This window comes from Eublepharis macularius, chromosome 1 (genome assembly GCF_028583425.1).
Source record: "Eublepharis macularius isolate TG4126 chromosome 1, MPM_Emac_v1.0, whole genome shotgun sequence".
Classification (NCBI taxonomy): domain Eukaryota; kingdom Metazoa; phylum Chordata; class Lepidosauria; order Squamata; family Eublepharidae; genus Eublepharis; species Eublepharis macularius.
Window position 1 is genome coordinate 97,165,676 of NC_072790.1, and position 25,975 is coordinate 97,191,650.

The 25,975-nt window shown below is 41.1% G+C and overlaps 1 protein-coding gene across 2 annotated transcripts in view; it reads right to left on the reverse strand.

Moving 5' to 3' along the window:
• Positions 1-9,186: 9,186 nt before the first annotated feature.
• SCML4 (Scm polycomb group protein like 4) overlaps positions 9,187-25,975 on the reverse strand; it is a 71,386-nt gene continuing 54,597 nt past the window's right edge. For both annotated transcript variants that reach the window (XM_054997419.1, XM_054997427.1), the window contains exons 6-7: positions 13,946-14,091; positions 9,187-9,312 (exon numbers count right to left, since the gene is read on the reverse strand). In XM_054997419.1, the coding sequence (XP_054853394.1) occupies positions 9,187-9,312; positions 13,946-14,091 (272 nt within the window). The remainder of the gene's footprint in view (positions 9,313-13,945; positions 14,092-25,975) is intronic.

Consider the following 25,975-nt stretch of genomic DNA (forward strand, 5'->3'; position numbering starts at 1 on the left):
TAAGAAATCCTAAGTGGACCTTTCTGGGCTACCTGTTCAACATGCTTCATTCAAATATTCCTACTTTCCCATGAGTAATGGAAATTTCATCTTAGAATAAGCTTCCCTGACTGGTGCTTCAAAGGAGTTCCCTCTGGCCATCTCAAGGATGCTAGGGATAGAATATTGATCTAATATCATAAGAAAAGGGTTATTCTCCTTCCACCAATTCTCCTATCTTCTTTGGAGATTCAGCCTTCTTATCTACCTGATGTTGGCTAAGGCACATCTAGATGAGCTGAAGTTGCTTCAAGCTGGGATACCCTAAAAGTTTAAGACTGAATTTTCTATCTGCTTCTTCTTGTTAATAAACAACTTTTGGTTTAATGATAGTTTTGTCTGACAATGTATCTGTTGGGTTTTGACATTTTATGGAGGCCATATTGTTTGAAGAGAGCTTGTTTGGGACTCCAGTGTTGCCTGTTGTCTTGAATAGAATGAAGATAGGCTGGTAGTAGCCATTGAGAAAGTGCTAAACAATGAAGAACTTAAATTGGTAAAAGGACTTCGACTGAATGTTTTATTATGCAGCAATGCATGAGAGAATTTAAAAACTGTACAAATTTTTAAAAAACACACTCCCTCATATACACAAGGTGAACTTGCCCACTAGACCAATGATGGGCAGGGTGAGTTCACCAAAAGTCCCATGGATAGGTTGTCTTGAATGTGAAAACATTCTTTTTTACATCACTACAGATAACACCCATCCTCTTCTTCACTGAAGTCTTAAATTCTATAGAAAACAGAATGTTCAGAACATTATAAAATCTGCTTCAAGCTACAGCTTTTGATCTACCAGAGCTCTTTCATAAAAGAAAACAGACACATATAATTGAGTTGGAGGGCATATACCCATTTGGAACAAGTTAAAAACATAACTTGATTGGCTGCAATCTGAAGTGGAAGTGAAGGGATAGCCTAACAAGCAAGGTAATTTGTACAAGCCATGTCTGAAATAGCACCTAATTTAGAAATGAATGGCAGGCATTTTATGACTCTTCAGCATCCACACAGAAGAAACTGTCTGACACATAGCACCAATTGAATGCCCCTCTTTGACAAGGCTTGCGAAGGGAAAATGTTATTCTAATTACAATATTGCTGCTAGAATTTTTGGTTCCTAAATGCCGATCAGTTCAAAACTTGCAGCAAGTTTGGTCTTTCTGTATACTAGTCATGCTAGTAAAATGTATCATGTCTCTATTTACCTTCTCCCTCCCCCATAATATTCACCATTAAGTCTCCACAGGCCTTGATAGAAGATTTAAAAAAATAGCACTCATTCACTAGCTGCACAAAAGCCAGGTTGTGTATAAAAAATTATGCATACTGGCTATACAGCCTGCTTGTTCTTCGACAGCTCAGAGAGGCCAAGTTCTTGTTTCTTTGATATTTCTGAATGCAGCTTCTTTTCATGAACAAAGCAGACAGCCAAAGGACAGCAAGTGCAAAACTAAAGAGAAAGGTTATGACATATTAATGATTACTTAATATAGATGCCTCTATACCTAATCCATGTTAACCAACCTTTTGTAAGCAAATCAGAAGTATGCTAGTTTTTCAAACTTTTTCAACTGAGTATTATTGATGGAACCAAACCAGGAAGTGGCTACTTTAATTCATTCAGAATTAAAGAAACCAGAATAAAGGTTATGGCCTCATATCAGCATCTTACTGACAGTAACAGTGGGTGGCTAGCACTAGTCCAGCGTAATTTCAATGACATTGGGCAAATGAACTCATTAGCAAGTTAGTGAACTGCTTGAATGACTTGGACTGTAGTAATCGAATTCCTACTCCAGACTACAAGGGGAAAAAAATACCCTGAATGACCGGCAAAAAGTAGGCTTTCTGCACCCCTCTCCTAAGACATAGAATTGAATCCTGTGATTCTTTTTCACTGAGTGTTGCTGTGGCAAAAGGAGCCTGAGGCGTTTTCAGGCTTTGGTAATTTCCCTGTTGCTGCTGCAGCTTACAAAGCAGTGGCAAAAGGGGGTTCCCTGTGGCTTCCCTTGCATCAGTCCCTTGGCAGTGATTCCTGCCCCCTCCTCCACACACACACGGCCCTTTCTATTTTTTAAAAAATCATCAACTGAATATGACTATATTGTTATAACAGTCTGGACATCAGGTTCCCTGAATCCCCAGCTTTCATTTTTCCAAAAGTAAGTTACTAGTAGTCCCTTTCATTGTGGAGATATGCCTTTCCCTGATATAAACAATGTTGTAACAATATTCAAATTCTGATTTAACTATATTCAGTTGCAATGTATGTTAAAGAAACATGATGCCTAGGACTGTGGAATGTCTGCCAGAAGGCAAACAGAAAGAGCTATGGCGCAGTGAAGACTTTACAGGATTGATCTACTGGGCCATCTGAGGAAAGTTCAAAATCCAACCTTGAGGAGATTTTTATGTAGAAAGAACTAACATCAGTGGTTGTTGTGGGTTTTCTGGGCTGTATTGCCGTGGTCTTGGCATTGTAGTTCCTGACGTTTCGCCAGCAGCTGTGGCTGGCATCTTCAGAGGTGTAGCACCAAAAGTCAGAGATCTGACAGCCTGGAAAACCCACAACAACCACTGATGTTAGTTCTTTCTACCGGCTGTGAAAGCCTTCGACAATACAACTAACATCAGGTTTGGGAATGTCACTGGAATTTCGCTTGAAGCCTTCAGTTAACTAAACAGACTCCAAAACGTTTTGATGAAGGGCGAGGTTGGTAAATAAATGTCGGTTTGCTTTCCTATCACTGTGGTTGAATTGGGAATGATACAAGTGATGGGGAGTAAAGCCTATGAAAGACTGATGTTGATCAGTAGGTATTTCCTAAATGGGACCTAGTTATTGGGAGATGGTACTTTATTCAAGAACCCATTGCAATATGAAATGGCATGTCGAAAATAGAAGTTATGGCATTTAGAACAGACAGAGACAAAAGCAGAGAGCTAGATCTATGAACTAGCTGAGAAGTGAAGCACTTGGGGGTCCAGACTCATAGGTGACAGTGGATCTGCCGCCTTGAAGGAGTAACTCTGTGCTTCTCCTTGTAAATAAAACAAATACTACAAAGACATCACAAGCCTCCAGTGCCCCCCCTCCACAAAGCAAACCTTGGAAAACCTGTCCCTAGAACATTTAAGGGAAGTGAGGGATTTTAAACAATATTTATTGATGACCATTATACCGAGACAGGACTTCATAAGAAGTAGAGCGCCTCCAGACAATGGGTGGATTCTGCAGAATAGAAGTTCTTCTGTACTTAAGGAAGAGCCAAATGCTACTGCTAGAAAAATGATTTATATTAAAGACTATGTAGTAGAAAAAAAGATTGTGATACGATTTTTGGAGAATAATATACATTAAAATCTTTGTACCCACAGACTTAGAATAAAGATACAGAACACTTTTGGTTTATAACAGAGTTCCACTCCAAAAAGCAACAATTGTGCATAACTATACAATCATCCTGTGATGTGAATATAATTAATGTGTGTTTTTTTTCAAACAAATAAAACAGATACCCTATGTGCCATCCTGGGTAGAATGTAGAATGGCCTGAAATACCACTATTTTAGTAATGTTTCAGTCATTTTATATGCTAGGAACTTACCACACACTTTTCCAAGTTAAATTGACCAGACTTTGGGAGCTACCTCTCCTATTCATTTTGTAACACACACCAAACACTCCCTCCCTTTTCTGTTAATCATGGGCTCAGCAGGGTGAAGGAAGGTAATGAGGGTCTATGGATCGCAGCTATCATAATAACATGGGATCAGGATTAAATCTTGAATCTATATCCAAGGAAAGGCCATGCTACTATGTACAACAATAATTAGTATATTCTCAGAGACATTTGGTATCAAGGAGAGAGTCAACTGGTGCAGCCTAATCATTACAATGTATGAGTCTGAGAGTACATTCTGCAAATGAGGACTGTTATGCTACATTAAACTAAACTAAACCAAACCAAACCAACAGCTTTTCATAAAAACAATGACTTGGTTATCAATTTTAAAACAATATACATCTCCCACTATATATTTCTTAATGACGTTCCCTCCTCCAATCATGGCTTTATTAGATGTAGAAAATCATATTATTGGTATGTGGAGCAGCAGATATTATTTTCTTTTGTTTTATACGATCCCACTTTTACTGAAAATAAACAAGATTTCCTGCAAGTGCTTCAATCACAAGACAAACCTAACAAAACCTTATGTTTCTTCTAGATTTAGTGATGTTTTGAATCTACATGCAGCATTTATAAAACAAAAATAATTTTTTTTTTCCTGGGCCATTTACACTTTTCCTTTAGTTTCAATTCAAAGTATTGCCAAACAGGAGCAGTTTAAGAAAGAGAGTCGCTGGTCAAGGCATTGGCTTGCTTTGAGTGTTCCCTTCCTACCCACCATTCCCAGCAACAGGACATACATGTGGCATCAAGCCAGGAATGTTTTCTGGGACTGAAGATCAGTCTGTGAAACTGACAGCCCCCATTCTCTTTCCACCCCGGGTGGCAGGAAAATGGGGGCTGTCAGTTTAACTCACTCCACGCTGGGTTCAGCCCATAGGCTGAACATAGCGCCGGGTCTGTCAAACTGACAGCTCCCATTCTCCTGCCACTCGGAGGACAGGAGAACGAGAGCTGTCAGTTTGACAGACTCGGTGCTAGGTTCAGCCCATGGGCTGAGGCCGGCACGGGGTCTGTCAAACTGACAGCCCCTGTTTTCCTGTTGCCCTGGGTGGAAAGAGAAGAGAGGCTGTCAATTTAACAGACCCCACGCCAGCCTCAGCTCATGGGCTGAACCTGGCACCAGGTCTGTCAAACTGACATCTCCCATTATCCTGCCACTTGGGGAACAGGAGAACAGGGCTGTCAGTTTCATATGCCCTGCACCGGCTTCACCCGATTGGATGAAGCCTGCGGGGGTGTTTTGAAACTGACAGACTTCTCCTGCTGCTTTGGGGCGACAGGAGAAGGGGGCTGTAAGTTTCAAACACCCTGCACCAGCTTCATAAGCCAGCGCGGGGTGTTTGAATTCCATGAACTACAAACCACGAACCGATTCGTGAACTGGTACAAGTTCGTGGATTTCATGGTTTGTAGTTCGTGGAACAGCAACGAACCACGAATCAGGTGGTTCAGGGGTTTTTTGGTCCATGCCCATGTCTACTCAAGACTTCTCCCTCTTTGCCCTGATCCATTTTGACATAACAAAGAGGACTTAGAAGGGGCTGGCCTTATATCATGTTGAGCTGTGAAGCTGAGAGGAGCACTGTGGGAGTCTCAGGCTGCTTTTGCTTGCTCCCAAACCTAGCACGATGTGAGGTACCACCCTTTCCCAAGTTCTCTGTGAACATACCAGAAAATGTACATATCATATCATACCATACCATATCATGCTGAGTTTGGGAACAGATAGAAACAGCTTGGATCTGTGGGTGCCACAGAAATTTGGGAGGATGGTCTGGATCTCATAAATTATCTTGGGTCTATTCCAAAACTCATCATGAAATTAAGAGTTTTGCAATCACCTTCTAGTTGTCTGCATGTGACTGCAGGTGTGATGGAACAGAAAGATCAGTGACAACCACCAATAATAGCTGGCAACTGAGCTAAGCCAAAATTTGTGGACTCCCGATTATACTAAGGTAATACCAATATTGGCCATGCAGCAAATTCAATTAACATAGAGCTCACAATCCAGCTAATGCCTTCCCTCTGGATTCAGTTTATGAGACCAAGAGCTGGATTCAGATGCTAGTTCATTTTGAATTTCTATATAGCTACTCAGGCTTTTGCAGCAGACCATGGCAATGCCACAATACCCATGTTTCTTCCTACAGGAACACTGGAAAGCTGTAAGTAGCTCACATACTTCTGGATATATAAGGTTGTATGTCTACCAATCTTCATGGCTATGACAACAACGGAGAGCATGTGATGATGCTAACCCTGACAGTGATGCTACAAAGTTTTAAAAATGGGTTCTTCTGCTTGCAACACTCATTTTATTATCGCTTCATTACCCTTGCCTAAAATAATTCATCCATTCGTAATTAAAAATGAGATGCATTTTAAGTTTATGAGCTGCTTTTGCACCTGTGTGGTTGACATTCATCACATTAGGTAAGCTGAGATCAGCAGCCACTTTTGGCACATGCTCAGATGTTGATTACTTTAACATCTTACATAGTCTTGATAAAATTGTTCTGACTGCAGAAACTGACTTTTGCTCTTTGTTAAATGGGAATGTGATGTATGGACACTACAATGTCTGGACAGCTGCTGCATTTTCTTCCTCCACCACTAGGCAATCCATGCTGGTATGGAAGATGTTAAAACACAGATTATGGGGAAAGGTGCCCCAAGGAAAGATAGTAAAGAGTCCAGTAACACCTTTAAGACTAACCAACTTTATTGTAGCATAAGCTTTCGAGAATCACAGTTCTCTTTGTCAGATGCATGGGATGAAGAGAACTGTGGTTCTTGAAAGCTTATGCTACAATAAAGTTGGTTAGTCTTAAAGGTGCTACTGGACTCTACTATTTTACGACTACAGACTAACATGGCTAACTCCTTTGGATCTATGGACAAGGAAAGATGTACAGGGGAGGAAAGGGAGCATTAAGCGACAGCCTGGATAGCCTGTTGCCTTTCTCTGTACTTGTACTACAGTGCCCAATCAGTAGCATGAGAACACACAAGCTCTCCCCCAAAGTTAGCTAATTTAGCAATCTTTTTTAGAGTGTTCACAGATGTTGCATGTAATTGTTAACCAATTATAATCTGAGCTATGTCTAATTCACTCATCATTATGTGACTAGCCAGGAATAACATGAATATCAGCACAAATGCTTGGTGGCTTTCAAAGACATGATGCCAAGCAAGTAGTCCCTAAATGCAGCGTCTGTTCATTCATTTAGATGTATAACTCGCCTGTGTAAACAGCATTCATATGTTCACATTACAAAGGCCCCTTTCATAATTCTGTTTTAACCTGATTGTTATCTGTTCTGATTTCATGTAAAGTGACGTGGGGCTGGTTGTTTCAAACAGCATTTACTTCCATTTATGAATGGTTTTGAATCACTGTGGGCATTTCAAACAGTGTTGCTGGGAAGTGGCTATCTCCCTTCCTCGGGCCACCAGGGCCTTTGCAATTAAAAAAAAAGCACAAAAATATTGCTATAACACTGTAGTATTGTCCTGATAGATGCAGCTGGTTCTCTGAATTCACAGCTTTCATTTAAAAAAAATGAGCCAAGCTACAACTGACTTTTTTCACATGGAGAACACTTGGTTGTTTTTGCAAGTTTTCCTGGGAACTGAAGTCTGAATGTCCTTCCCCTCTCTGTTAGAATCGCTGCCTGAAGAGCCAGAGAAAGTCAGTGGCGGCAGCAGCTTTTGCAAATCGTTCCTCCAGTCACAGGCCTGCTGGACAAGAGGGCTCTCAACGATTGTTTGGGGGCGGGCAGCTGCTACTTTCTCCCTGGGCGTCCTGCTCCCAGGGAGCTCCTCTGGAGAAAGCGGCCGCATCGGTGAAGCTCCAGCCGCAGCGACAGTGGAAGAATCTGCTGCTGCTCTAACATGCCCTTCCCCTGCTCCTGAGCTCCTGGAGAAAAACTGGAATGAGGGTATGGAGAAAGTAGCAGCTGCCCACCCCCCAAAATTGTTGAGAGCCCTCTTGTCCAGCAGGCTTGTGACTGGAGGAACGATTTGCAAAAGCTGCTGCTGCTGCTGCTGGCTTTCTCTGGCTCTTCAGGCAGCGATTCTAACAGAGAGGGGAAGGACACTCGGACTTCAGTTCCCAGGAAAACTTGTGAAAACAATCAAGTGTTCAGCCCCTTCCCTTGCAGATATATAAGGAAAAAGACATATCTCTGCAATGCAAGGAGCTAGAGACTTTAAAAACAAATGAAAGCTGGGAATTCAGAGAACCTGATACACCTGTCATGACAACGCTATACCACTATTGCACTAATTGCTATCTGTTTAAAAAATAGAATGAGTTGGAAATGGGCAAGAAAATAAAAAAGCAGCACTGGCAAATGCACTGCCAACATTCCCAACAGGGCACTGCAGCAAATGAGAAGCACGCAGAACATTTCGGAACAGAAGAAAGGGGGTTAAAAACAAACGGCTTGACCCCTCATTGCAAAGGAGACACAAGTGGCTTTGTCTGAAAAGATTTTAAACGTCTGTTAGCCACTAGCAGCCAAACTGGTTGTGTCTGAAATGGCAGAAAAAATCCATTTGCAACCAGCAGCCAGAATGGTTTTCAAAGGCGGTATGATGATAGTTTTATGATCCCTTACTCCTGTGTTAAGAAAATGTCAATAATTATACCACAAGGTTAGACTATTGTCTGGTTCAAACATGGCCACTTGATCACTGCTCACTCAGCATTAATTGACTCTCAGAGCCAAGCTACAAGTGACGCCTTACACAGGTTGGACACTTGTCAGCTTCCCTCAAGTTTTGATGGGAAATGTAGGCATCCTGGTTTTACAGCTTGGTTCTCCATTACAGCTGCAAGACCAGGATGCCTACATTTCCCATCAAAACTTGAGGGAAGCTGACAAGTGTCCTATCTGTGTAAGACGTCACTTGTAGCTTGGCTCTCAGTTGCATGGGCTTCTGGTTCACAGAACAGAATGGCATTTGGAACAGCAAGAAAGTTCTGTCCGGATGGCTCATTCATGCTAGAAAGTCAACTCTTAATGCTGCAGTCACCAAGTTATGAACATTTGTGAGAAGCAGAGAATTTTTCCTAAAGCCTCCCAACAAATCCTCTCAATCTAGCAAATTTCTCCTTGTGACAGATTTTCCTCTTGTAATTACAAAAATAGGACTCAACAATAATATTAATAATAACAATAATAACAATATGAATAATACAAAATAATTATCATTATATACTTTTTGGAAAATTATTAACACAAATGTGCCAAACAGACCCCCCCACACACACACACCTTGGATAAAAAAGGTGAAGATGTACCCTTTTATAAAGACAAAGTTCTCAGTACAAAAAAAGGAGAAAAGTTTGAAAATGGATCTGTTCCTGTAAGGCAGCTTGTTACCTTTCATTTACTTTCTCAGATTACACCAGGACTATTTTGGTAGTTCGAAAATGTCAGAACTTGGCTTGCTTCAGTTTATCGATGTGATAACAGAGTTTCAGTGCTGGTCCCAACTTCAGGCCCAAATATTTCATGATCATGTCACTCTTCAGTAGCAACAAAGCATTGCCATCAATCTCCTGGTTTAAAAAAGGAAGGACAAAAGAGGAATCAAACAGACAGATTGTCCTTTATGATCAGTGCTATATATGAAAGAAGTTGCTTAATATTTCTCCAGCTGAACAGATAAAAAATTGTGTTAGAATGAGAATTTGATTTCTTCTGATTTTATTCTACCTTTTATCAGTTTAAGACTGAGGAAGATTCACACAACCTTGAAAAATTGATAGACAATGATATTTGCCTAATTCATATTTTAGATGCCTATATGCAATATTGTTAATAATTTGGGCTAGTTTGCATTACTGGTGATGGAGTTTAATTGCAGCAAGTTGAGACCCATTTGTATGATTATATCAATGACCACTGGTCAATACATCTAGAATATTTTTCTCAAATGGAAGCTTATGGTCACTCTACACATTAATTAATTTAATTTAATTTAATTTATTATATTTATATTCCACCCTCCCCGCTTTCACAGGCTCAGGGCGGATTACTTCTTTTACAAGTCTTCCACAGAGCCAACCTATGCTCTGCACAAACACACATCAGCTTGAGGATTCTTATCTAGAGATGGACACGATCCGCATTACAATCGGAAAAAAACCCACAATAATGGCAATTGCACGATCGGGACACTGCGGATCATGCTCAGGCACGGCCAACGATCCAGCGGTCGGGGAGGGGGCTGGATCGGGGCTTGATCGGGGCAATCATGTTCGGATCGGGAAGCCAGACACTCAGGCGACAGCAATCTATTCCCCTGGCAATTGAGCCAGGGGAATGCCTGAGCTCTGTTTACTCTCCTTCTGTCGCCCTGGAAACCCGAATGGAAGCCCAGCTTGCCTTGATCAGCAGGGCTTCCTTACAACCACAGAGCAGCAAAGCAGTCACCAGCTGGGAGAAGACACCGAAGGGAGGGAGGGGGAAGGGGGTGTTCTGTAGCCATGGCCACTCCAATCTCATCCCTACAAACCCTGATAGGCAGGTCTGACGGCGAAACACAGACAGCCAAACACAAACACAGATGCCGCCGGCATCAGCCACCGTTCCTGTATCACTGGGAACAGCGGGGCACCCCTCCGCTTTTGCCTCCATGATCCACGATCCACGATCCATGGATCAGAAATCCATGGAGATGATCGGTGTGGATCGTTAATTCAGGATTGGCGCCGGCGCCGATCCATTATCAGCTTGATCGGTATTGTTTTTTTGGATCGTGCCCACCTCTATTGTTATCTAATAAAAGGAGAGTGCAAATGGGCTTGGAAAACTGCCATGGGGGGGGGGAGCTCCTGCCTTTCTCTCAAGCTCCCCCCACCCATGCAAAAACAGTGCAGGGAAGGAGAGTTTTCCCCTTTCTGCAACCACCCATGCACAAAATATCTCCATGTGGAACAGCAGAAAAGGGGAAATGTCTCCCCTCCGCACTGTTTTTGCTTGGGGAAAAGAGCTTGGGAGAAAGGCAGGAGCTCTCCCTCCCTCGGCAGCAGTTTCCTGAGCCCATTTGCATGCTCTTTTTTAAAATTGAAGCCAATCCCCAAAATGATATATGTCTGCAAGGAGCACGGGTTGGCTCCATGGAGAACTCGTAAAAGAAGTCACATGTACAATGACTGTAACTGAAAAAGTGTCCTGTATCTTTAATAAAGACTTAAAGTGTGGAAATGGACAACTGAAGCTTTTAATGGCATTGAGGTAAATAACATTTGGTAAAAAACATCCCATTAAGCCTCTATAAAAGAGACAAGCCATTTTTCCCCTCCAAGCTGTTGGCAACCCTAAAGGCAAGAGATAAGCTGCCACCACCATAGTCTCCACTGTCAGAGGTTGAATTAGAAATCTCACCTGTGTTAATAATTTCTGTAGTGGTTTGTAACTGCCAGGGGTGATGACCTTCACTAGCATTTCACACACTGCTATAAAACTGCAAAAGTGTTTAACAGCTGAAAATATTTCATGTTTTTTGTTATCATCTAATCTTGTGAATACTAATGATCAAAGTCAATATTTCAAATAGCCTTAAGTTCTATGAAAAGATCTCCTTGCATTTCCAGTCAAAAGGATCAGATAGTTTTCAACTGTCTGGAGAAAAAGTGCTCTGTCCCTTTAACAGAGGTTTAACAGGCGTTACTTCCACCCATGCCATGAAAAGCTTCAGCTGCCCATTTCCACAAATTAAGTCTCTATTAAAGAGACAGTACTCTTTCCCCCCAGGCCTGTTGGCAGACCTAGATAGTAGGTGACACAAAAGATCTCTATCTTTGACATTAGAGAGCCACTGCCAGTGCCAGAGGAGAAAACATTGACCTTAACAGACCAATAGGATGAGTCATAAGACAGCTTCCTGCAGTCATGTGATGATTAACTCAAATAGTTAGCTGGTTTCATTGTGACTACTTAAGGTATAAAACACTATGCTTGGTAACGAAACAGGAATGGAAAGATTGCTTTACCAGCATAACTAGTGTTGTGTTTTTCTGCAGTTCCTGCTTTGCAAGAAGATAAAAACACAAGATTAGCTTGGCAATAAAAGCTCTCTGTTTAAGAAATACTACAGAGGATGGTAAGCTAATTGGAAGAAAGCTAGAATAATCAATATAAAGATGCTTCAGGTCTAAGACACAACATGCTTTCGGTTATAATATCCGTCATTGGAAAAGGCAAGATATAACTCTAAAAGAGCAAGTTTAATTATCTTCAACTCAAAAGCGTTACTCTGCCTTCAATATTCATTTTCCAGTTACAGATCAGAATTAAATAAGCGGCACGTTTCATCACTTGGCTCACCCTCACAGCGCTTTTCGTACTCCATCTGCATTCCTTGTTTCCCAGCTGAGTGTCTAGGTCCAACTTCCTCTGAAATTGCTGGTGTTATTTGCCAAGAACAACATATCTGGAAATTTGGGGAGATGCAGGAAGGGGTTGCCAACAGGCCTGGAGAAAGTGTCCCCTGTATTTTAATACAGCCTTAATGTGTGGAAACAGGCAGCTGAAGTTTTTCATGGCATGGAGGTAAATAACATCACCTGTTAACTGGCATCCCACTAAGTCTCTATTAAAATGATATGGCATTTTGTTTCCTCAGGCAATTAGCAACCCTAGGTACAGGTTGTCCTCCTCTGCCATCTGGTCAGCCTCAAAGAATGAAACACTACTTACACAGACGCACCCCTATGGACAGAAATACGACTGTTCGCAGAGGACATGTTGGTGGTGGTAAGCTGTTTCTTTCTGGTGAGACATGGACACTGAAGAGTTCAACTAAGAGTCAACATCTAAGTTTCCATCTTGTTCTGTAGTCCAGGCATGTCATGACCAAATTAGCTGACTGCAATAGCAATGATTTCAGGTGCTTGTTGGGAATGTCAATGGCATTCAGGGCGGCAAACTAAATTATGCACCTGCTCCTTAGAATGATTTAACTGGAAGGAAGACATGGCTAAGGTTAATGGAGTAATCACGTCTCTCTCACCTCTGAGGTCTTCATGCTAATCTAGTTTAGAGATGAAGGTTGAAAAATTGTGTGGAAATGAGTAATTCAAAAGCATAGTTGAGCAGAATTAATCAAGCTTCAGACACCTTGCACGCTTCTCCAGAAAACTGACAAAATACAAACTTTACATAGGGAACACTTCCATATACAAATAGTGGAACCATGTAACTCTTAATGCCTACCACTAATATTAATCACTGTGCTGATGTACAGAACATAAAGAGCAATCCTAAACAGGTCTACTCAGAACCAAGCCTCATTTTATTCAATGAGGCTTTTCCCCAGGGAAGTGTTCTTAGAATTGCACTGATAAAGGTGCTTTGCCTTCCTGGAGGCACTACATGTCACTTTAGGACTCAAAGATAGGAATAAAATATTCTGCTCTGCCCCACTTGGTGCAGCAGCCAGGAGAAAAAGATGGTCACTAGAATTTATTTTACATTTGAGCTAAATTCTGATGTGGCACCCCCTGCATTGGAACAGTCTTGAGAAAGCAGAATTTCAGATAAACAGAAGATCTGTTTAGCTTGGTTATTACTGACGCTAACAGCAAGATTCTTGATAGTTCAAAATAGGAAACCTCTTTGGATTATATTTACAGTTTGAATGAGATGGTTGATTTCTAAGTACAACTTTTAACGTACACATGAAAATAAGTTACTTTAATCAAAGGGTGAAGAATGAGGCCTTCTGTGTTCTTAATACTGCTAGCAGAAGGGGGGAAACAGAGAGAGAAGTAGGATATTCAATATGTGAACATTCTGAAGGAGTAGTAGTTCTATCAACAGTAGGGCTTGATGTAGTCTTGACAATTTACATGTTAAAATTATGCAATAACAGCCAATAATCATGATGTGACAAATGTGAATAAATTTGCATTAACGAAAGGCAAATTCCAAGATAGCGTCCACACTAATTCATAGCAAGAACACCTCAGAGGCATATTGATGGACACAGGCCAGCACAATTTGTTATCTGGCAAATCAAATGCATCCTACCAGCCAGGAACTGTGGGATGTCTGATACTTCACAGCTGTGGTAGACCTCTGTACTGGGATTCATGTGCTTCATTCACAAGTTGTGCAGATTTGGTTTATTAACTTGAGGATTAGATATGGATAATTTCAATCTACTGTAGACAATATCATACATACATGTTTTCTGAAGAGCTCCACATGGGGTCCTAGAGCATGGGGGTCGGCATCCTTCACAAACCACACTACATCATCAACGGTCCACATTAAAGGGTTTTTGCTCAAGGGCCGAACTGCATCTTGTCTTTCTGGTGAAGGACTTGAGGCTAATGGTACAAAACCATTCAATAAATGCTTATTAACTTGTTTGGAAAGCAATGTGTCTGCCATTGTTTGTCAGTCTAATAAAGCTGGGAAAGGTACACACACAAGCTACATACACATGCTTCAACAAAGGAAAAATCAAAGTGAGGAAGAAATAGGAACATGGGATTCAATATGAAGAGGAATCATAACTTTTCCCAAACCTACAGCTACTATTTACTGATTAAAATGTTCTGGAAAGCCATCTACAGATAACAGAACATGGATCTCTTTACTAATTTGGCCCACAGATAAGTTCTGAGTAGATAAAAATGTTACATGTAAGACAGCCATCACTCCCTCTGCAGCCAAAGATGTTTTTCAGTATCCTCCTAATCTCTGGTTTTTATGAAGCAGGTTGTCCCCAAAGAGTGCCTGTTTGAAGAGCTACTAAAACTACACAAAGATGAACGTAGGGCATGTGACTTTTTAATGGCATCAAGTCTGAGATGATTTAAGGTCACATCAGCCCCCTTCAGCATTAAATCAAGACAATAAAGCACACTGGGATGAAAGTGCATTTATGCTTTTATTCTTAGTCTCTATAGAATTATAAATCTCAGTTTCTATCTCTGTGCCCCTTCCCCTCCTGAACTTGTCCCCATTCATTTGCTTATTTTCATTTTTAAAGTACCATATTAGATTAAAGGAAAGCTGCTTGTTTTTCACTTACATCTCCAGTGCACATGAGCAGAAGGGAGGATGGTGGATTAGGAGGAAGTAGCATATTTTCAAGTAAAATGTCAGTCGTCACTATTCTCCTTGCTGTTACACCTTTTTTAAATAGCTGTTGCAGAAGCAACAGTAATGCAAGAGCTTCCCAGTTTGGGATTTTGCATAGAACCGGGACTGTAGAAAGTGGTAATTGGCAGGTGGGGGAGGAGTACTAACATAAAGTGGCCTTTTTAGTGTCCTTCTGTTGTGCTGAGTTCACCACATAAACTAACCCTGCAGTTCCTCTGCTCCACTATGTGGACTATTAGGGAGTAGCTTAGGTCAGTGTAGATGCATGTGGTGCATAGGAATCAGATGCAGTGACATCCCAAAAACCCTAAAAAGGGGCTGCCTTAAATTCACAAATAGCAAAACAAAAGAAACAACCAAAAAAACCCATCTGAGATGCTGTATTGTCGAAGGCTTTCACGGCCGGAGAACGATGGTTGTTGTGGGTTTTCCGGGCTGTATTGCCATGGTCTTGGCATTGTAGTTCCTGACGTTTCGCCAGCAGCTGTGGCTGGCATCTTCAGAGGTGTAGCACCAAAAGACAGAGATCTCTCAGTGTCACAGTGTGGAAAAGATGTTGGCAGGTCATTTATATCTACTCAGGAGGGGTAGGGTTGAGCTGAGTCATCCTGTAAGAGTTTCCCAGGGCGTGGAATGCTAATGGCAGGAGGCTTCACTGTATCCTGAGGAGGTTCTTTTGCATATGGATTGGTGCTTGATGTGCTAATCTTTTCTGCAGAGCTATTGTCGGGGATTGAGTGTTTTGTTAGCTTGGTGTTTTTCAGAACTGGAAACCATGCTCTGTTCATTCTTAAGGTTTCTTCTTTCCTGTTGAAGTTTTGCTTATGCTTGTGAATTTCAATGGCTTCCCTGTGCAGTCTGACCAAGTAGTTGGAAGTGTTGTCCAGTATTTTGGTGTCCTGGAATAAGATACTGTGCCCTGTTTGAGTTAGGCTATGTTCAGCCACTGCTGAACATAAAGACAGGAAAAAAGACAGACAAGCCCAATGCTCGACAATGCACGCATTGTCATCAATCTGACAGACCGTCAACTCTCACCAGAAGAAACCTCCATTTTGGCAAAGGGAGGAAACTTTGCAGTCACCCCCACCAGAATTCCTGTGGAAGACATCATTGCAAATGTAGAAGCTGCCATTTAGCATCTACCTGAAGAGGAAGCTGAGGAAATAAGAGGAGAGACAGCCAGGATTCTACGAAAGGCAAAGCTTCCCACCAGCAATATAACACGCAAGGAGAGAAATGCCATCAAGACCCTCAATGCAGATCCAGACATCATCATTCTACCAGCTGATAAAGGCAATGCTACAGTGATCGTGAAAACAGAGGAATACAAAAAGAAGATTAAGGAACTCCTGGACCCCTCCACCTATAAAAAACTAAAACGAGATCCCACCTGCAAAATCACCAGGCTAACAAATGTGCTGATCAAGAATTCCTCACTACATCCCGACACGCACAGAAAACTATGCAAGACAGAAGCACAGCCACCTAGACTATATGGACTCCCTAAAATACATAAGGATTCAGTCCCACTCCGACCCATTGTGAGTGCCATTGATCCACCGACATATGAATTAGCTAGACATCTGGCCGATCTCCTGCAGGACCACATAGGGAAAACCTTGTCTTACATCAAAGATTCAGCAGATTTCATCAACAAAATCAGTTCTCTGAAACTCAATTCACAAGACATACTTGTCAGTTTTGATGTTGTATCCCTGTTTACCAAGGTTCCAGTAAAAGACACTATTGCACTTATTAATCAGATTTTCCCAGAGGATGTAACAGCCTTATTCCATCATTGTCTGACAACCAGTTACTTCCAATGGGATAACGAATTCTATGAACAGATGGATGGGGTGGCCATGGGGAGCCCTCTCAGCCCAGTTATAGCAAACTTCTACATGGAACATTTTGAAAAAACAGCTCTAGAATCAGCACCCCACAAACCTAGTGTATGGTTCCGGTTTGTGGATGATATATTTATCATTTGGAGCCATGGGGAGGAAGAATTGATGGGGTTTTTGATCATCTCAACAACATCCACCTGAACATACAATTCACAATGGAGAAAGAAATCGAGGGAAAACTCCCATTCCTGGATACCTTGGTCATCCGCAAAGCAAACTTTCAGTTAGGTCACAAGGTCTACAGGAAACCAACTCACACTGATCGGTACTTACACAAAAACTCCAATCACCACCCCCGACAGAAAAGAGACATAATGAAAACATTAGTGGATCATGCAAGACGGATATGTGAGCCGCACTTTCTCAATGAGGAAATTAATCATCTAAACCACGCACTTCAGGCAAATGGCTACTCCAGAAATGAAATCCGAAGAGCGATCAAACCCAGGATGAATCAAACAACCAAGGAAAAACAGTCTCCTACAGGAAAACTGTTTTTGCCATATATCAAAGGAATTACTGATCAGATGGGAAAGCTTATGAAAAAGCATAACCTTCAAGCAGTATTCAGACCCACCCGAAAAATACAACAGATGCTATAATCAGGAAAAGACAGTAGAAACCCCCTCACCTCTGCAGGAGTATACCGTATACCCTGCAGCTGTGGACAAGTTTACATCGGGACCACAAAGCGTAGCATCCAGACAAGAATAAAAGAACATGAAAGACACTGCAGACTTGGACAATTTGAATATGTTCATCACAATTCACAAATTGAATTCTTATTGACCAGTGATTCTGGCGACACACATGTGTAATTCTATAAGAAGTATACTGGTACTTGGATGAATTTTTGTAGAGGCTTTCCAGCCCTATTATAATTGTATTGGCTCTGTGGACATCGGGGATTGGTTTGAATGTTTCCCCCCCTTTTGTTTAGGTGAGGGTGTGATATACGTTCTACCATGCTTGTTTAAACAGAATTTGCTTTATTGTCCACTTAGAGTTCATTTTATGTACTAGTAAATTTTGTATTTTTGCATAGAACTGTGTCAAGTATCTTTAGTGTTATATTAGTTAGTAGGTGACGGTTATACTGTTCGTTCCGGTAGCCTCCACCAAATGCCTGGCGGAACATCTCCATCTTGCAGGCCTGGCGAAAAGATAACAAATCCTGCCGGGTCCTAGTTTCCTCAGACAGAGAGTTCCACCGGGTCAGAGCCAGGACTGAAAAGGCCCTGGCTCTGGTAGAGGCCAGGCGGACCTCCTTGGGGCCAGGGACCATCAACAAGTGCTTAGTGGCTGATTGAAGCGACCTCCGGGGAACATATGGGGAGAGGCGGTCCCGAAGGTATGCTGGGCCCAGTCCACATAGGGCTTTATAGGTCAACACCAAAACCTTGAACCGGACCCGGTACTCAACTTATAGGAATTCCATACTTTGATAGGAAAGTGGAGAGATAGATTCATATCTACCGATCTATTCCTGAGGAGGAAGTCCTGAGATTAGCAATCTACACATCAAATTATAGTTCAGGGCAATAAAGGAGTAAACAGTAAACAGATGCCCTGACCTGTTTATTGTTCTAACTCTGGCCGTTTCCACACTGCCTTAAGATAGTGGCAGGCTTCTGGAATGCTGGCAGCTTCTTTGCTGAAAAAATGCCTCGCGTCCATTTTAAAGAAAACATTGCACGAAGAAGCCGATAGCGTTTCGGGAGCCTGCCACTTTTTTAAGGTAGTATGGAAACGACCTCTCTGGTTTCTCCCCCTCTGAAACCTGAGGAAAGGGACAGTGTTAGAAATGGAGTCTTGTTGTTGTTGTTATGTGCTGTCAAGTTGCCTCCGACCTATGGTGACTCTATGAATGAAAGACTTCCAAAACATCCCATCATTAACAGACTTGCTCAGATCCTGAAAACTGGAGGACATGGCTTCTTTCATTGAATCAAGCCATTTCGTTTTAGGTCTTCCTCTTTTCCTGCTGCCTTCTACTTTTCCTAACAAGCACCTGAAGGTGCGTTGAGAATCAGCACGTGAAAGTTCGTTTTTGTGAAGGGAGTTGGAGAGATCGTTTTGTGGTGGTAAATATATTGCCCCATGAGGAAGTGTGCATGAAACAAGCCTAAGATATCCGGAAGCTTGTCGGGCAAAGGAGCCCCCTTTGGGGGTTTCCAGGCAGTTCATCATATACCCACCTGAAGATAACATCATCTCCTCCCACAGTTGACATCTTCTTTCCACTTCTCCCCTGAGGGACTTTGCATCGGTTTGTGTAACATCAGCGGATGTCCTCAGCACTGATATACGGAATACACTTACAAGAATATCCATAGGACTGGGTTCATGCTTGGGGACACTTACGCTATTTAGTTATGTTTCACTCTGCTGCTCTTATGAATTATGAATATTGTAGTGATTCACCATTTATTGCATTGGGTATGAATTTACATGCACCTTTTGTAGTGAATTATTGTTCATTGTCTTGTGTATAAATTTATGAAAAAATCTTTTATAAACAGTTGTACTATATAGTATATATGTACTGCTCACATTATTGCTACCGGTTCGGTTAGGTGAGCTGTAGGGTTATTGCCTCTCGATTGTTTCAGTAGTTTTTTTTCGGCCTGTTGGACTCCCGGGTTCACAGTTAAGTAGCCATGTTGGCTCCTTCTTTGGTCCTCACTTCAGAACCGGTATCTGGGCTTCTGGAGGTTTGCCAGTCCCCCTAAGCTCTTCCACCTTGTTCCAGCCTGCCTCCCCTCTCCGGGGGGAGGGCTTGGGGGTCCGATCTCTCGGCTCCCAAGGAACCAGGAAGGTCACGGGAGGGAGCTCATAAAACTCCCCTCTCATGCTTTCACTGTCTCATTCTGGAAGTCCATTACTTTTGTCTTCTTGATGTTCAGTTGTAATCTTGCTGTGGTGCCTTCTCCTTTAACCTTCATCAGTAGTCATTTCAAGTCTTCACTATTTTCTGCCAGTAACATGGTATCATCTGCATATCTCAAATTGTTTATGTTCCTTCCACCAATTTTCACTCCACCTTCTTCTAGATCTAATCCAGTTTTCCTTATGATATGCTCTATGCTCTGCATAGAGGTTGAACAGGCAGGGATATCATATGCATCCTTGTCTGACATCTTTGCCAATTGGAAACCATTCTGTTTCCCCACATTCTGTCCTGACAGTAATCTCTTGTCCAGAGTACAGGTTGCGCATCAAAACAATCAGATAGTGTGGTACCTACATTTCATTTAATAGTTTCCATAGCTTTTCATGATCCACACAGACAAAAGCTTTGTTGTAATCTATAAAACACAGGCAGATTTTTTTTTAATTCCCTGGTATGTTCCATTAGCCATTGTAAATTTGCAATGTGATCTCTAGTGCCTCTTCCTTTTCTGAATCTAGCTTGAAATCTGGCATTTCTCATTCCATATATGGTAAGAGTCTTTGCTTTAGAATTTTGAGCATCACTTGCTCCATTCTTTGGCAAGGACTAAGCTACTTGGTGTGGGCCATAGCCATAGGTATTTTAAGGCAGTTTATGAATTCTTTTTTATATAAAATTTATTTTTATAAGTATAGGCAGAACAGAGAAAATAAAATAAAATTATAATTGCATCAAAAGAAAAGAAAGAGTAAACAATATAAATAGCTCAGGGTTTTTTTTTATAACCAGCACATATCAATCCTTGAATGTGTTTGGTGTCTGTCAGAAAAGAAAGTATAGTCTCCAGTATTCAGATTTTTGACCCTGCAAGCATCTTCCAATTGTAACATTTCCATACAATTAAACACATTTTGGGGAAGTTTGTCTTCTTTGGGTTTTTTTCACCTATCTTTTTTTTAGATCCAATACCCCATTCATATCTCCGAAGATCATTATCTTCTTGAAAATCGAAAATGTATTTGAAAACATTTTCATTAAAAATTTTCTCTTGCATTGTTTGGCGCATATATTGTTGCTAGTGTGTAAATCTTGCCTTCCAGGAGCCTGATTTTCAAAATCATATATCTTCCAAGAAGAAAAAATGAGAATGAAATCCCGATTATGATCCAATAGTTTAACCTCTTTGTCTATCTGTTCTCTCTAACCTGTTATACTGTTTACGTGCTCTGAAGGGATAGGAGAGAGGGGGATTGATGGAGCTGTAGAGCCTTCTGGTTTTACTATTGTTATTTTGAAACAGAGAAAGAAGGAGAAACATAGATTATGATTTAGGTTACCTCTCTATGTTTAATGATATATAACACAGACGTACTGAAAGTTTAGATGTTTTATAACATGTTAGATATTGTATATTCACTGTTAAAGGACTAGTGATAATGTGACAATTGGGTCTTTGGAGTTCTTCAATTACTCCTAGACCTTAGATATTCTCTCTAGAATGTAAATTAGTGTTTAAGCTAAATACTTATCTGTTCTTCCCAGCCTCACTATTATGAAAATCCAAATCTACAAACATAGATGGCTTGGATAAAACAGATGAAAGAGCTACTCTTTCTAGAATATAATTTAGTGTTTAAACCAAATACCTATTTGGTGTTCCCAGTCACACTATTATGAAAATTTAAATATATAAGTTTTGGCGGCTTGGATAAAATAGATGAAAGACTGAGGGAAAACTGGTATAAAAATGTTTATTTTTTATATTGATATATAATAAGGATCATGTATCTTACTGCTCATATCTTCTACCTTTGTATTTCTATCTTCTACTCCTGGAATGATTAATGGATTAACAATTTTGGCTAAAATGCAGGGGATTGGAAATGGGACTTATGCATAATATATACAAAAGAAAGAATTATTAGAAAGGAAATAAGAAATAGAGTAAGTGGATAAAAAAGCATAGAAATGAAATAATGATTGAAAAGATTAAAAGGGAAGCTTGAAGGTATAAGGGGTGTTAACTGGTTATGTAGTGGCTTTCTGTATTTATGGATTGATGGATATATGCCTTGTGCACGAATCTGCTATTGAAATCTTTGTTCTTGTTTGTTGTAATCCCTTTCCCCATTTTAAAAATCTGATAAAAAATAATTTACAAAAAAAATCATATATCTTCCACCAGAGTCTCTTAATTCTTCTGTAATATTTATTTGTAAATTGTTTATATAAACTGCAACTCCTTTTTAAAATTACAAATTCTTAATAAACACAGAAATACATATGAGCAAAAAACAGGAACAAAGCCCTAAAGAATCATGGAAATTGTAATATGATACAACAGGAAGGGTAGACCATCCTGTTCTTCATCCACCATTATAACGGAGTCCCTCATGTGAGTTTGTCACTGCTTGCTTCCCTGACCAAATCCAAGGGGGCTTGAGTCCCTCAGGCCCCATGTAGTTCACCGGTTTCCCGGGGGCACACAGCCCCTCAGCCTCCCTCATAGTTTACACCTATGATCTATTCTGGCTTTCATATCTTTGGATGTCTTTCTTAGGGATAAACTATGTGATATGAGTTTAATGCCAGGTCTGCGTTTCCTGGTTGTGAGTCATTTTCTCCACAGCCAGACAGCAGCTAAGGTCAACAACTCTTTAAAAAGTCTGTGGAGGGCAGATATGGCTTGGGACAATAGCACGGGGGGAAGAAGGTCATAAGATTTCCCATGCAGCATTTCCCCTAAGACCAAATGACTGTGGGGGGAATTATTTGCCCCACTTTCATAGAATCATAGAATCACAGGGTTGGAAGGCACCTCTATAGTTTAGCTCTTAGGCATCTTACCTAAGATCCTTTTACCAAGGGGTTGTGAATTGGACCATCACATCCATAACATGAACTGTTAATGTGCACTGGCATTGTGCCAGTATGCTGACATCACTTCTTGTGAAACCTGGAAGTGATGTCATGAGAGGGTCTAGGATTTGCAAAAACATTATGATTTTATCAGAGTTTTTAGAAATTTTAGAGCATTCCATAAGTCACTTCTGGGTTTCTCCAGAAGTGACATTAGCTCACTAGAGTGATGCCATCACATCTTCCCCTGAACTTTGCATGTATGAGCCAGTGCAATGAGCTTGATGAAAGGCGTGCATATAATGATGTATCTATGGTAAAATCTGTGGTACTGAACCTATTGTTCAGTGTGCCAAATATTCATGTTCCGTGTATTAATTTTTGTGCCATAGTTGCATTCCAAGTATATATATTTCTGAAGCTATGAAGAATAGATTGCAATAACTTGTGATTAGAGATGGGCACGATCTGGATTACGATCAAAAAACCCCCACAATAATGGCAATCTCCCAATCGTGACCTGGTGGATCGTTGTCTTCCACGGCAAACGATCCAGCAGTCGGGACTCCGGGGCGATCGTGATAGGACCGGGAAGCTAGACATTCAGGTGCCAACAATCTGTTCCCCTGGCAACGGAGGCAGGGGAATGCCTGACCTCTGTTTGAAACTTGATAATATTTCCCCTAGTGAGGAAAAGCAAACAGTTGAGTGAAAAGGTGGCTTCCTGAGAAAAATATAAGCAAAGTGATTGGGAGAGGAATGGGTTAAGAGAGAAAACTTTGAGTGCAGCTATCATCAGCAGAAGCTGTTTTGCGCTCTTCCTGAGTTCATTCAGTGCCATTGAAAGAGTTAAGAAGAGATCTCTTTTCAGTGTTAACTCTTTCAAAAAACCCTTGCTTTGAGAGCAGCTATCAAGCTGTTTTGCGCTCCTCTCCTGAGTTCGTTCAGTGCTGAAAGAGTTAACTGAAAAGAGATATCTCCCTCCTCCTGGCTTCTCAGCCCAGTGCCTGCTTTTTGCAAGAAGTTGGTATGTGATTTGATGTTTCATTTGTGTTTTTCCTATTTAAAAAACCATAGGATCCGCGAGGATCCATGTGGATCCTGGTTTTACTTTCTTCCTGTTTAAAATATGCTTTTGGAAGACTGGCTGCTTGCTTTTAAAATCAGGTGGGATGGAGGATTCTATACCTGCTTTTTTTAAAAAGCTGGCTGAAACTTGTTGACGGGGTGTCTCTCTCTCTCTCTCTCTCTATTTGGAGAGGCAGGGACGGGTTAAAAACTTTTCCCCCCCTCTGCTCTAAGTGCGTGCATGTGTGTGTGTGAGAAAACATCCCCTCCCTGAGGGGAGGCGGCTCGTCGCTGGGTTAAAAACTTCCCCCCCATCTGCTCTAAGTGTGTGGGGGGGCGCCCCTCCAATCCCAGATCCCAGATCGGAAACGGGACTTGATCGGAGTGAATCGGTGATCTGGGGGTCGTCACCAGCATGGATCCACAAACAGCTTGATTGGTATTTTTTTTTGTATCGTGCCCATGTCTTCTTGTGATACTCTGAAAATCTTGTTTGTCTCGATCCTCTTTCTAATCCTGCTCTTCTGCTGCAGACAAATGCAGTTGCCCACCTAAACTATTGCAAATACTATGAATGCAGAAATCTAGGTTGATGTCCTTTTGTATTTGGAATTTGTTGTAAAACATCTTTGATTTGCTTAAAGGGCCTGAGTAGATAAGTGAGCTGAGAATAAAGGATACCATCCATTGGGTATCCTTTCTAGAATATTTATTAACAGGAAGATTTTTCCAGCCCTTCTGAATATCTGAGGGAACTGTATAAGATAAACCTCACTGAAAAGCATCTCCCAAAGCAGAGCCAACATAAACAAGCCCTTGCTATGGTTGCTATCAGACTGTATATCATGTAAAATTGAGGTCTCTTAATGTATACCTGTGTATTAATTTTTCATTTGTGCATCTGAAATATTATTTATTTACATTATTTATAGTCCACCTTTTTTGCTGAGACTCAAAGTAGATTACATAGTATAAGTCAATGCAACCAATGGCTGAGACATTTAATAAACAATACAGCAGGCAATTTCAGGTGAGTAGCTATGTTGATTTGTAGCAGAAGAGCAAGATTCAGGTCAAGTAGCACCTTAAAAACCAATTAGATTTCCAAAGTATGAGCTATTTAGAGTCAGAGCTCCCTTCATCAGATACGAGGAGTGGAAAAAGGAAGGGGTCTTTATAATCCAGACAGAGGGTGGAAGGAATATGGTAAATTAAAGTGTCAGGAAGCTAACTGTAATGTATATTGTAGGTAGCTTGATAGAGCCTAGGTGTGAAGGAAATTAGCATCTGTAATGCGAGGAAAATTCTACACCACAATTCAACCCTGGGGGTTCCATTGTTCCAAATTTGCAAATAAACTCAATTCACGCCAATCTCACGGCATAATTTTCCTTTGAAATTTCTCTTCTTGAGTACTGCTACTCTTAGGTCAGCGATGGAACATCCTGGCAGACTGAAATGCTCTCCTGCTGGTTTTTTAATGTTGTGATTTTTTTAATATCAGATTTATGCCCATTCATTCTTTAATGAAGGGACTGATCTGTTTGTCCAATACAGAGAGTTGAAGGGCATTGCTAACACTTGTTGTTATATATAACAAGATGTAAATAAGACTGAGATGGTATAGCTGGTGCTGCTAGGTCCAGTGATTCTGTTGTTGGGAGTGAATATGGGGCATATCCCAGGGCCTGCAAGAAACCAAGACACCAGCTCTGCTCCCATATTCACTCCAATAAGGTGTTACTAGGTCCAAATCTTGCTTCAATGCAATAGCAGAAATTTGTAAACAAGCAGAAAATTAATACAGAGCTAAAACAATAGTGCTGAAATACAACATAAGCAGATTGATGTGACATATTAAACAAGCACAGAACTATTCAGTAGGAGCATACTTAGAGCAACAGACCGTACGCAGTAGTATAGTCTACAGACCCTATCCCTGTAACCATGCATCTCTCTGAACCATTCCCTTACACCACTGTCCTATTATCTGTGTAAGAAAGGCCTCCTAAATAATTTCATTTTGCACAGTTTGTGGAAAGTCAGGAGAGCAGGAGCTTCCCCAGCCTCTTTAGGCAGGCAGTTCCATAAGGTAGGGGCCACTATAGAGAATGTGCCTGTATGCATAGCTGTTGACTTTGCCCATGTGCAGGGTGGTACCTGCAGAAGGCCCTCTTCAGATGAATAAAGCTGCTCTGGCAGAACATAGGAAAAAAGGTAGTCCTATAGATATGAGAGACTAAGGCCATGAGGGGCAAATTGTTATGGTTGCCTGTGACATTCCACGTTTCTAGGCACCTCCTTCTGGCTGTCCACTGCCTAGCCATCTCACAATGAGGCCAGGCCTCATTGAAGAATGCATTCTGCTCTTCA